Source organism: Falco rusticolus, chromosome 8, assembly GCF_015220075.1.
Source record: "Falco rusticolus isolate bFalRus1 chromosome 8, bFalRus1.pri, whole genome shotgun sequence".
NCBI classification, from domain to species: Eukaryota; Metazoa; Chordata; class Aves; order Falconiformes; family Falconidae; genus Falco; species Falco rusticolus.
The window spans coordinates 44,859,402-44,872,898 of NC_051194.1; the positions used below are offsets into that span (position 1 = coordinate 44,859,402).

The following is a 13,497-nucleotide window of genomic DNA, read 5'->3' on the forward strand; positions in this document are numbered from 1 at the left end:
AAAACACTGAGTAATTACAGTGTTGACAAACTTCTCAACCAGCAGCTTTCCCAAAAAGAGCTGTGACTGCCAAGATACACGGTTAAATACTCCCTATTAGCAATACGTGCTTCTATCCAAGTCTTGCCTTTTCTACCGTTAAACCTGCAGCTCAGCAAACTTTCCTGCACAGCAGTGATCCAGTTCACACGAGGAGGAGCACTGAATTCCGGGGAGCTGCCTGAATGGGTTGGGTCCTTGTACATATCACAAGTACAAATAAGAGAAGCATTGACTTTAACATAGAACATGTAACACAAGAAAACTCACTTTTAAAAAAATACACCATGAAAAAACAAATTTGAGGGTTGTTTTTTGTTTGTGTTTTCCTTTTAAGCAAAGGATCATTTCTCTATCTGACAAAGAATCTGTGATGCAGACAGCGCTGCCTGGGGAGCTGAGGAAGGGCACTCCCCAGAAGAGGATGCACAGGAGAATGACTCAAAGGATCTCCAAATAAAAATGAACGGGCAGCGTGCAGGGCTGCAATACAAATATCCACGCTTCTGCGCCAGTCATTGGCAATCGTCATCATTCTTTCTCAAAGTATCTTACTTCAGCTGTCAGCTAGGTATGTTAAATACACGCGCACATGTATATACACAGAGAGGTATACATTGCAGTCCTTGAATTTCTTTTGGAGAAGGTGCACTAAATCTAGATTTTCCCCCCATAAAAACCTCTCTTCACACATAAATTACAACAGACACTTTAAAAAAGGTTGACAAATTTGTTTCTGAATGGAGGTTATTCATACACATCAAAAATACCCGTAATAAAAGCTTCTACTTAACCTTAATGTCATGTAAAATAACTCTACAAGGAGCAAATAAAGGAACTAAATCTGACAGCAAAGGTTATGAGAGAAAAGATGTAGTTTGAGATCCCACAGCAAACGCCCCGTGACATGCCAAAGGCTAAAGGAAATACACAAATGACCTTGCAACATGAGACCTCTTGCCCTTTCCAATTCCACCCGAGAGGCATATGCTGCAGAGGGGGAGAGGCCTGTTTTGAGCCCTTCCTTCCTTCCTTTTCGAAACCACCACATCCTGGATCACAACTGTGTCCCACACAGGCAGCTAAAATAAGAAGTTACTTAAAACAGTCTGGTTTAAAAACATCAAAAGACCTTGCACTTCTTTCTCAAGGCAAAGCTGTCATTGTTCATGCACCTACAGTAATCTTACTGTCTCTTCTACTAAACAATAATGTTCTCCCTAACTTCAAATGTCTGCAACAGAGACCGACATAAAGCAGTGAAGTTTAATTCTGCTTCTAACTGTTGCTGTTTAAAGTATTATTAAAAAAAGATCTTGAAGGAAAAGTAGTCTGACAGCTGTAATTCTGTATTTTTTTATTTATTAAATAAAAAGAGTAACATTTTGAATTATTTTTTTTAAAAAAAATACTTGACACGTTCCTATTTGCCTGATAAGCATATGTGTTTGTGTGTATGTATGTATATATGTAAAAATATGTATGAATATTATTTTACAAGTACATCAAAGTATTTAGACTGTTAGATTTAATATTTAAATATATAAAAGTTCTTTAATTGGTGGTAAATTTAGACCTCTAGGTGTATATATGTGCAAACACACACACACACACATCCTCCCACCCCCCACCCCAACTCCTAATCATCAGCAGATGCACTGCCTACACCTCCAAGGATTCTAGACCATTTCTGCGTGGCACCCCACATCCTCTTCCTCCCTGCAGCACAAATCGGAAACGTCTTTCTGATGAAACAGAATTCACCTATTCAAAATGCTAAGCACCATGCAAATCGCACTGATGGAAAGAATCCTTTTCTTCTTGTGTAACTCAGGAATTACAGCTTAAAATCACAGCATCTTTGTCTACTGTAACAGTACTTATGAATCATTTACATAACATTAGATGTCTACTTCAACACTGCTTCCCAGCTGAGGACGAACAGCTGCCCTGCAGCATCTTGCCCTTCACGATGTACTCACATGTGTCATGCGTGTAAGTTCCTTTGGGAAGCACTGTCCATATCAGGTATGCGCTCTCTCCTTCCCCAGCCGCTCTCGGGATACAGGCAGGCATTGCCAAAGCCTCACTCAGTCTCCCTGCAACTCAAAGCTAATGGTAGCTGAAAACTCCAAAGGCAAGAATGCAGGCTAATCACTGAATTACAATGAAATGTAATTCAATTAATTACAGTAACAGTAGGGAAAGAAACTGTTTGCTCTGAACATGCATCAGTGTGGGTAGTGCTGTTGATGATTAACAAACCAGCATACTCTCTGGAAGGTAGGAAGATGGGATATCAGTTTCATCCACCAGGGACCACAGCCCTCTCATTGACGGGTATGACATGAGCACTCTTAACCAGGCTGTCCCACATAGCTCTTCTGCAGTTTTCACACACAGTTTGGGAGCAGCTGGGAATAGTGGGCTCTGGCAGAGCAGACCCTGTACTTCCCAGTGCCATTTACGCTGCCCAGTGGCTAGCAGGTAGGTTTCACGGAGCACAGGGCACAGGCTGCCCACAGGAGGTCCCTTCCCTGCAGCAAGGAAGGAACCACAGCAGACCAGCAGCAGACCAGCAGCTGACCATACGCAGAGGCTGCTGTGTGGGGCAGTGTCTTTGTTGACAGACACAAGAATGAGACATTTCCTCTCACTGGGAACGGGAGTTTATTCCATCAGTTTATAAGAGCTGAGAATAATTGGGGCCTGAGAGGTAAGGTTCTGGCCAAAGAGATCCAGTCTCTTGAAGTTACTGTTTCTGGAGAAGGCACATGGCTGTGGGCAGCCCCTCTGCTGGATGGCAGAGCACTTCTCGCAGACACGCCAGAGCTGAGGACACTGAACAGCCTAGACAGGTTCTCTTGAATCACTACTGTATTAATGTCAAAAGGTTTCACCTGTCCTCACGGGTGGGTCTTAGAAGACCATAACACCATACGTAGGCTTTGCTATGGCACTGCCATCCAGGGAGGAGAATTTGCTAGGTCTGCTGCAGCCTCTCGCAAGCTGCCTCCTCTTCCTCACAAGAATTTTTTTGGTTCCCGGTTGAGGACTGTGGCATGCATGGCGTGCTTCTGTACGGCTCCCAAGGGGGTGGGCCTTCAAAGATCAGGAAGGCCTCTGCTGTAAGCTCTATAAAACGGCTGAAAATATGGCTTCCTCATCTTGCTCATCCACTACCAGTTCCATGCCAGAAATGGTGAAAAAGTGAATTGTTCCTGTTAATCAGGAGAATGTTCAACACTAAACACAGGCAAGTGATGGTCAGAGACAGTAATAAGTACATCTCTGAGAACTACATACGGGCATGATGCTGTTTCTTCTGATATTATGACAAGGTAAAAAGCATGTTTTGAATTTATCCTATATTTATAGTGTCCTATTAGCAAAATATTTAAGTGTCAAACAATAAAGAAAAGCCACAAAGAACCAAGTTACCCAAACCCATGTGCTGAAATAATTTTTATATATATAAAACCCAAAGAGTCCCACAGTAAACCATCATTTTGTACCAACAGAGAGAGAAGGAACAGAACAAAGGAAAAATGAAGAAAGATAGCATCACCCAAACAGATAGTCTTGTATGACCCTGCATGTAGAAACAGACAGAGCTCACTTGTGGCACTTCCCTGGATGTAACTGTTAGTTAGGTCTCATAATATTTTGTAGAAAAACAGTACACAACGAACACCAGAAGTGCGAAGACCAACACGATTTCCAAGCAAGTCAACATAGAAAAGAGCTGTCACAATGAGGATGAAAAGGACCAACAATGAGAAAAAGAAACACTAATATAGCAACTTGCTACTGCTTCACTCAACTGATACTTTCAGACTTCTAGAACACATTGTATAGGCTTAGTAATAAAGATTCTGGTATTTAGGAAGAAGTGAAATTGCTAAGTGGAACTGAGCAGCAGTACAGACAGAAAAGTCATCAACTGGTAAGATATCAGATGATCCAGAGGAGGCTACAAAGAAGTTAACATCCCTGAGATTGCTCAACTGTGGCCAACTCCTCTCCTACAAAAGCTAACTTTGTTTAAAATCCTCCCAGATTGAGTGAGGTAAGTACTACTCTGAAAAAGGAGATGATAGTATCAGGTAAAACAGACAGCTAGAAGAAAGGTCTGTGTTTGGACAGATTATAAATCTGCTCAGCTTCACAGAAACATCTGAATTTCTGAAAGCTTACCTGAAACTCAGATTTCTCCTCCATTTTTGCATGTTCACTACAGTAAGACAATAAAGTTATTTTGAAAAAGGAGTACCTACCAAGAAGTGGAAAAGCCCCTAACGTAGATGGAATTTAATATTATACGTTTCAGTACAAAAGAATGTAAAATAATAAAACTGATTATCAGATGTTTGATTTTAATTATGAACTTGTAAGAACAACATAGAGAAAAACACTAATGAATTATATTCACCTCTGTTACAAATGACCTGTATGTGCTTTCTGTGTTATTGAGCTTTCCAGAAAAAAGGTTAGTTTTTTGCTAGCTATACATCACAGCTGCTTTCTCACATTTCTCAGAAAATAAACTTTGTACACTGACAGGTGAAGACTCAAGCATGTACTAGGCTGCCAAATGCAATCAGGCAGAACTATAAGCAGCCTCCCTTCAGGGCTGCTTCTTTGAATTAAAAGTTTGCAGAGGTCAACAACCTTTCTGCCCCAGGTTTTGTTGTAAGCTGGGGAGGTTTTATACCAGCCTGTCAGCCTACTCAACTGGAAGTTATTAGTGTTCTCTGCTACAAAAGAAACCTAACTCAAGCCTTAAATGTTTTATAGGGTTAAACAACTGTTGGGAATCCCACAAATGAAATTAGCCAATGTGCAAACCCAAAAGAAATCCATCAATATCAATTCAACCCACTTAAGAGATTGCCAAGAGATCCACTGAATTACAGATCTCAATCTCAGCCAAAATAAGATTTGTTTTTAAACTGTATTTATATGATGGATATAGTTAGTGTTTGGTCACGTAGCTACATTTTATACAAAGTCATTTGAACAGAAAATTCACTCATATCTGTTACCTGAATGTTACCTCATTCAGTTTTTCCACAATTTCACAACCAGAAAAATTTCACATATAGCAAGTTGAGTACATTTCTTTTCCTTCTTAAAATCTTCAGCAAGAAATATTTTTCAGACTGTTCTAGCTTTCCCCCCGCCCCAAAAGAAGCTCAAACATGATCACTATAATCCCTTCCCAAGGAGTACCTGTATCTTTCCAAACTAACCACAAACTAAACCAACACAAGCAAAAGTATGGAAAGGGAGAAAAGGCACCCTCTCCTTAGCCTTTTGTGAATAAAACCACCGCTGAAACTGACAAGTCAGAAACTGGGCCAAAATAAGTTGTTCAAGCATGTAATTCCAAGGGAACTCAACTCTGAAGTATGCAAAGCTTTCCAAACAGAAAAAAGTACTTTTTTTTTTTATTTTTGTGACTGGGAGAAAAAAAGAACAGTTCTGTTCAAATTGACAAAGCACACCCATTAACTGTCATTCCAACTATACCGCACACGACTGAGAATCAATTTTTCCTAGGAATATAGGATGGATACTTACACAGCCTCCAGCAAGGACCTCTGCAGGGAGTGGAATGGAACCATCTTTCTTAGTAAATTTGTCTCTGACAAAGTCATTAACCTAATAAAGACACAATACATTACACACAATTTTAAGTTATTTTTCCTCCTTAATAACATATATCAAGTATATCTGTAACCATACATATTAGAGTGGTTGTAAGTGGTCATCTTTCACACATTTTAGGAAATAAATCCTGTGTATGTTAACAAACAAAAGGATGCCAGGGGAAAAAAAAAAAAAAGATACGTACAGTCAGCTTAATAGCCTTTTCTGGAGCAACACCTATCAGCTGTGGTAACAAGCCTATAGAAACAAAGACATCATAAGGCAACATTATCTTCCTAATAGAGAAACTAGTATTTTGTAAGAGCTCTACTGAAATGCCTTTCTGCACATGGGATATGCTTTAAGATGGATAGCATTTAAGTATGTGATGCTGCCATATTCATACCCATATAATTTTATATTAAGATCTCTGCCGAAAATGGCAATTAGAACTGTGACCAAATCTGCCTTCCACAGCCAAGTCAAGTCCGACACTGTTGCTGTACAGAAGGAGAGAAAAAAAAAAAAAGAAAAAAAAAAAAGGTAAGGACTGAACATATACCTTGGATATGTGTACTACATAAGAGTTTGTTTGACTTTTTTAGCCCCTTAATACCATTTTCCCATAAAGCTTACAACCACTTTTTAAAATAGGATAGTAATTGTGAGATATACACATGACTGTTAAATTACCAACTCACTTCTACTTGAATAACTAACCTGACTTTTCCAAAGGCTCCAGCCAACTAAGGATATAAAGGATTTTTTCTTGTTCAGTCCAACATGGTAGCATGAACTTTTTAAAACCCTATTACTATTAAGTATATTCTTTATCTCACCAAGAGGAAGCATTAGTGGACAGAAACTGATTTTGAAAATGCCCTTGCTCCTGGAAAATAGCTGCTATCAAAATGAACTGCCATTTGACAAAAGCACATACACTTTTCTAGGAACTAATAGGTTTAAGAAAAAAAAAAAAAAATCAGTAGATGGCAGTCTTAACTTTCTAACATACAAGATTATAACAGCATCTGTTATTTTTAAACCCATTTTCTCCACAATCATTTTGGCACATGTACAGATTATAAAACTTAAAAGGTTTATTTTTATTAGAAGTGGGTCATTTCCTAATGTTATTCCATGGTTATGGAATATCAGTTTGTCACAAGTATTTGCCAGTTAACTAATGAAAAATCCCACGCCAATTATATCAGCTATCAGATTACAGCAACAAAACTGTATTGATGCAGCTTTCCACCACCCATGAAGGGAAAAGAACAGCTAAAAATTCATTAAAAATTCTCAAAGTACTCAACCTGCAGAATTTTTGTATTACTTCCTAAAAGGAAGCTCAGAGCAAACGTAGCTAAAGTAATGCTGCGGTTAATACATGCGGTGTAGCGTTTTCTTCCAACATAGTACTTTCTGTGTGACGTACAGACTTACTATGCTGAGGAAAGGTAGTTATTAAATACAAAGAAAGGTTGACAAGAACAAAAGGAAGTGCTGCCCTCCCAACCTGGATTTCTGATCTACCATGAGAAGAAAATCCACCTCTGCAGAGCCTACACTTTAAAAACCCAAAACTGCCAGACAAAACACCAGAAGACAAACACCCCCACACACACTTTTATGCAGCTGAACTCACTGGGCACACATATTTGGTGTGCCAGAGAACCTGCAACCCTGCTTGATCTAGTGAGGGACTTTAGAAGATACTTCACTAGTTCTGAAGTTGGATGCCAGGATTCAAAAGTGTTAAATTTACTTGACCAAAAAATGGAAGTTCTTATTTAAAAATATGAACTTTCCAGGATGCATTAAGTTCTATTTTTTTAAAACTGCAGTAAACAACTACATTGTACAACTTACAATTGTACGTTGTAGTTATTACAATACAATTAGGATAATCCAGCTCAGGAATATAAAAACCCAGTAACAGACCCACAGTCGACTCCATAAATGTTTCTGTTGTTTAGTTTAATACACTCCCACAGACCATCTAATTCTACGAGTCCAAGACCTCAGTCACACACTGACCATTAACTGTAACATTTTCGAAACAAGAACTTCCTGTGCTAAACAACCTTAAAGGCAATTATTAAACAGACTATTAAAAGTTTAACAAACTGACACTCTGTCAAACAAGTCCATTCAACTCATCAATAAAATAATTCTTGATTTTAAAGTGTTTGAGAAAGGTTAGAAAACAAAAATATAAATAACATTCAGTTTTAGAAGCTGCTGTGCAAAACCATGTGGTTGTGGGGAAGGTGGGCAAGAAAAGAAAAAAACCAGTACTGTAAAGCAGCACTGTAGAAACAGTCTCATAACATAAGGAATATTTTCTCTCATGAGATTTAACAACAAGAAAGGAAAACAATTGACCAGTAAAATGTAATTTATAGAGATTACAGCTGTTTCATTAATATTTTCACTGACATATTCCTCCCTCACTCACACAGCAAAATCCTGCAAGATTACAAAAAACTCTTTAGCCTGAATCCACAGACTTCTACATGCAAAAACTTCTCAGATACTGTCCTTAAGGGACACTGCCCAGTATCTTCATTGACAGAACACATTGCAAAGTGGAAAAAAAGGCTGTGATCATCACAACAGTGATTTTTGCTCCAACTAAAAACAAAAAACAAAAAACAAAAAACGTGTCAATTAATAAATACCTTACTGATGCTTATGACAATTCTGCACTTTATTCAGTTATGTGAATGACAATTAAAAATAGAGAATTCAACTAAATATCAATTTCAGAGGACTGGCTAGCCTCTGGAAATAATGTAAGTCACCTTACTGATGTCATAAAAACTCTTCCAGAATCTTTTCCTAAGCTAAAACAAGACATGAGATAGCTTTCAGTATGATATAACTGATAAGAAGTTGCTTTGAATTCTTAGCCTGTATTTTAGGTAAGTTTTTTTATTTTTTTCAATCACAACTTTTACTAGTTCTACTGTTGATATTTTAAAGTAAAATAGAGCAACATAATACAACAGCAAGTTGCAATTCCTTTTTCACAGGGTAAAATCATAAAACAAGTCCAACTGCCTGCAAAAGTATGAGGCATAAGATCTGGCATCCAATTTATAAGTACATTTCAGAATGACTGTCTTTTGTCTCTTAAAAAAAATAATGCAGTAAAAAAGATCTTTATTCCTTAGATACTAATCTGCTCTGGATGTTTGCCCCCAGTTTGTGAGATAACAATCATGTGCACGAAACTCACACCCCAGAAATTAGGACTTTAAAAAAACTAACCAGCAAGGAACAAATCACTGACAACAAAAAAATGCCCAGTTTTTCCGAGAAATTTTTTATGATGAACAGTGCTCAAGGGAAGCATACTGAGCTCTATAACAGAAGTAAAATTGTACATGATATCAAGTTTCCTGGTTTTCCCATAAGAAACTAGCTGTTGAGGTTATTTAAGAAAAAAAAAAAAAAAGGCAGAAAATCCCTGACTTATCTATTTTTTATTCGCTTACCTCTGTAAAGACCAAAAAAGCCTTCAAAACGCAAAACCTTTTTAAAACAGTCAAAGCTGTTTTTATACATCAACTCTCCTACGACTGAGCCAGAGGAGCGCTGATTCTGCATACGAGTTTTCACCAGGTCTATGGGATATACCGCAGTAGCACCAACAGCTGTAAAAAAACATCTGCAGTATTATTTCTGCAACATCATTGTTGGTGTAATATATAACTATTATGACGATTTTCTACAATGTTTATTTAAACACAAAGTATATATAAGCTGGTAAGATCTTTGATATGTTGGAAGAAAGAAAGGACAATACTGAAAGCGTAGAAAAAGGTCTCAAAGAGAATGGATTACACTATTATATAAAACAAGGTATGTAAAACAAAGAAAACCATTCCGAATTACCAGTAAGGAAATCTGTTACTGGAGGAGAGTTTCGGGGGAATGTGGAGAGATACTAGAACAGAAGCAGTAAGAAAAGAAAGAGAATGGCACAACCAAAAGTGGTTCCATCCTCCAATTCAATGTATAACAAAAAATGCACATTAGATAAGACCAAGTAGTCTGGAAAGACAGTGTTCAACTAATCCACGCTGGAAAACAGAAACCAGAAATATTACTCACCTCCCGCAACTGAGCCCAGAGTGAACCTGTAAGCTGACTCAGCGACCTGGAGCCAGACAGGCCTGCCTAACTCTTCAAAAGATTGCTGTGTGAGGAAAACAAAAGAAAAAAGAAAAAAAAGAAGCTTGAAAATCTGCATGGGAAAACAAAGATGCCTGTGAATTCACTTCTATAGCGTTACAGAAAGAATGTGATAAAAAGTGGTAGCTTTATGTTAAAACTGAGAAAAAAACAAACCAGAATTACTATGTAACTTCCGTTACACCAAATGAATGAAGTGCATGTTTCAAATACTCCTTCCAGAAAATATTCTTCCTTGCATATTCCTAGCATAACTGAAACAACTATGGTCAAGCAAAAGTAGACAGAAACTCAAATCACCTTTGCTACTTTCCATTCTGTTGCCTTTGAATTTGTAAGGCATGGAACCCCCTTTTGGCTCAAATAAAATTCAGTATCCCAAAAGCAATTCAGTATCTCGCAGACAGCATCTATCAGCATGGGATATATTTTAAGATTATATATACACATTACTACATAGCATAAATACAACATTTCCAATCTTCAAAAAAAGCAAAAGGTCAATTACTCCCAAAACTGTTCTCCACAAAACTTTTTCAGGCAGTTGGTAACTTCAGATACAAAGATACACCACCATATATGTATGTGTTCTAAATAAATACAAGTCTGCAGAGAAAATAATTGCAACGACTCATAATCATATTATTAGATGGTTATTAGAAACAAGGTAACTAATAAACAAGATGTAAGCGTTCACAAACTTGCACTATAAAGTATGCAAGATGGGCCAAATTTTCTTCCAAATATAACTAAGGGGATTAAAGAAGATTTTTTCTATGCAGTATAACTTGTCTGGGCTATGTAAGTGGCCAAGACAGTAACTGTTACATTCCATATTAAAGCAGATACTAAAGTCCATCTCCCAAACACAAACTTTTCTTAAAAGCACCCTGTATCACTAGCAGATGTGCTCCAGACAGCACAGCTGGAGTATATGCGGATCTCAGACTGCTACAGGAATCTTTGCTCTGATGCACATTATCAATTCTTACAAAGATCACTGCATGCACATTTCAGAGCTAACTCACCAAGTTATTTACTTAATATATACAACTTAATTACGTTACATTCAGCTTACTCAAGTTCTGAAAACTGGAATATCCACAGAAAGACAGCATGTACCTCAGTGTAAGCTACTCTGTTTGGACTGGTATTACATTGGACGTGCAAAAAGCTGCCTTTATTGCATACTGTTACACTGTACGCACACATTGTAGGACAAAAGCTTATGAGACTAAGATGGAAACATTACCTGTAAAAAAACATGAATTATATTTTTATACAGTTTTCCCACAAAATAAAAAGATACAGCTACCACCATTTCCTTCCACAAGGTATTTTCCTCCCCCAGCAATATAGAGAACAACAGAGAAATTCCAGGTAGCACCAAAATTACAAACTGCACATGTAGACTAGCACAAAAAAGCATAAATCAAACATACTGTCCTTACAAACAAATAGCAGCAATAAATCTGAAGAATGTCCTCACTATTCTCAAAATACTAAACTTTCCTATCTAAAAAAAAAACCCAAAAATATATCACAATAGAAACAAAATAGCCACAGAAATAAATTTGAACATACAGAGCGATTTCTTTTGATTCATGTAAATAAAAGACATGTGCAATACTAATACCCCAAAAAGGCTTAGATGCAGGACTGGTTCTTCATTCCACAAAATTTCTCTCCTGTTTTAGCACACCTGCTTCCTTTTAGCTGTTTTAAGGTTATTCTTTTTCTTCTAAGCTCCACACAATCCTCAGCAAAATCCATCATCACATTCAGACATTAATCTTAATGAATACATAGCTGGATGTTAAAAATCAAATTCTTTCTGAAGGAAATGTCAATTTTATATTATTAAATAAGTGTTCACAAAGTTTGCAATTTACTTGTGTGTTCAGATGGGTATGTAAATGAATGTAATTAATGCTATAGCTTTCAAGTCATGAATATTTATAAACAGAAAATTACTGTAGCTGTCATCCCCATAGGATAATTCAGCTGCTAGGCTTTAAGAAAATCTTACACAATGAAAAAAATTGACAATAAAGTAAACATGGTTGAAAGCAGGCTAATTTCCATTTCCACCAAATCTACATAGAGTGAATTTAGGTAAAAATTTAATTTTCCTTTAACAAGGAATTTTAAAATCATATAAAAGTTATTACAGACTTAGTTTCATTTTCCAGGGACAGTAGAACCTCGCTAAGATGACATCTCTGTTTTCCACAAAGGGATATCTTCCATTTTGTCAATACAATTAAATAAGTAACATAAGGTTCACTTAGGATAAGATCTAGTAAAAGACTTCTCCTTATAAATCAAAGAACACTAGGTTATTTTCCTTTTTGCTGTCCTCTCAATACAGAATGTAGACTAGGATGAAAATACAATATATTACTCCAAGAGCGTGAAAAGAGTATATTCTGTTCTAGTGATGCATGACACTTATCTGAGCTCATTTTCTAACAATGCCAAGCTACAAAGGTAATTCTGAAGTGTCAAACAAAACAAGTCAGTATTGTGTCTACTCAGAAAGGTGAGTACAAACACATTGATTTCATTAAAACCAAAGTTGGCAGTTAGGCATGTAATTACAAAACTTCATCAAAAATATTTTTTAATCTGGATAAACATTGTATACATTTCTGCATCAATCCATTCTGTCATTCTTGTCATCAGGAATCCACAGGAAGACTCTTACCACTAAGTAGGTTTTGGACACTTATCTCATTGGCTCAGGTATGTCTAATTGCCTAAGGACAAGACAGTGGTAACATTAAGGACAGACCAGACACTGCATTTCAGACCAATTTGTATGAAAGAGAACTGAATGATCAAATCCACCTGTAATAACAGTAACCAAAATACACTCAAAGTCTCATTGCGGAAGACTTGCTATATTCCGAATAGGACAATTTTTCACCCATAGCAGTTGAGCTAATGCAAGACTTCCCTGTCACAATACGTGTTCTAGACTTTGTATTGGATGTAACTGTTTCAAGGAACCTTTCTGCAGAGCACATATAAAGCAAGCTGAGAAATAAAAAGGCTTTATAAACAAAAGCTTTCATTTTCAGATAGAGCCCTGGGACCCTTCCTGCACTGGCAAATACAGAACATTGGTGTGGTGAACAAGGCACCGGTGATTTTGCCACTGCACTGTCTCTTTATCTCAGACCACCCTGCAGCAGAACTATCTGTCACTGGCATCACCAGGGTAGAGAATCTCAATTCCATTGTATGGGAGACAGCACAGTTTGGAATGGCTGACAAAGGTATTGCTGCAGCTGCATGTCCTCCTGCCCCAACAGCCCAGGTGGCTGAGCTACTTGGGAATCAGTTGCTGAATCACTGCAATTCAGGACCAGAATTTTAACACAACTCATCACCAGCATCAGATGGACAAAAATGCTGAGCTGCAAGATGTGGCCGTTCAGCAGCTGATTCCTAAGAAGATCAGCTGTCTGTGTACCAAGCGAGGTGTGGGAAGCTGGAGCAGACACCAGCTCAAGCCAGGCTATGCCCACTTGGCAGTGACAGCTCTCACGTGTCTTGGTAGGCACCCCATAAACCCTTAGCACAGACTGAGAGAGAACT

General features: G+C 37.6%; 1 protein-coding gene across 2 annotated transcripts in view; it reads right to left on the reverse strand.

Moving 5' to 3' along the window:
- Positions 1-13,497, reverse strand: part of SLC25A12 (solute carrier family 25 member 12) — a 53,441-nt gene that overhangs the window by 10,517 nt on the left and 29,427 nt on the right. For both annotated transcript variants that reach the window (XM_037398049.1, XM_037398050.1), the window contains exons 10-13: positions 9,814-9,898; positions 9,195-9,353; positions 5,897-5,949; positions 5,623-5,703 (exon numbers count right to left, since the gene is read on the reverse strand). In XM_037398049.1, the coding sequence (XP_037253946.1) occupies positions 5,623-5,703; positions 5,897-5,949; positions 9,195-9,353; positions 9,814-9,898 (378 nt within the window). The remainder of the gene's footprint in view (positions 1-5,622; positions 5,704-5,896; positions 5,950-9,194; positions 9,354-9,813; positions 9,899-13,497) is intronic.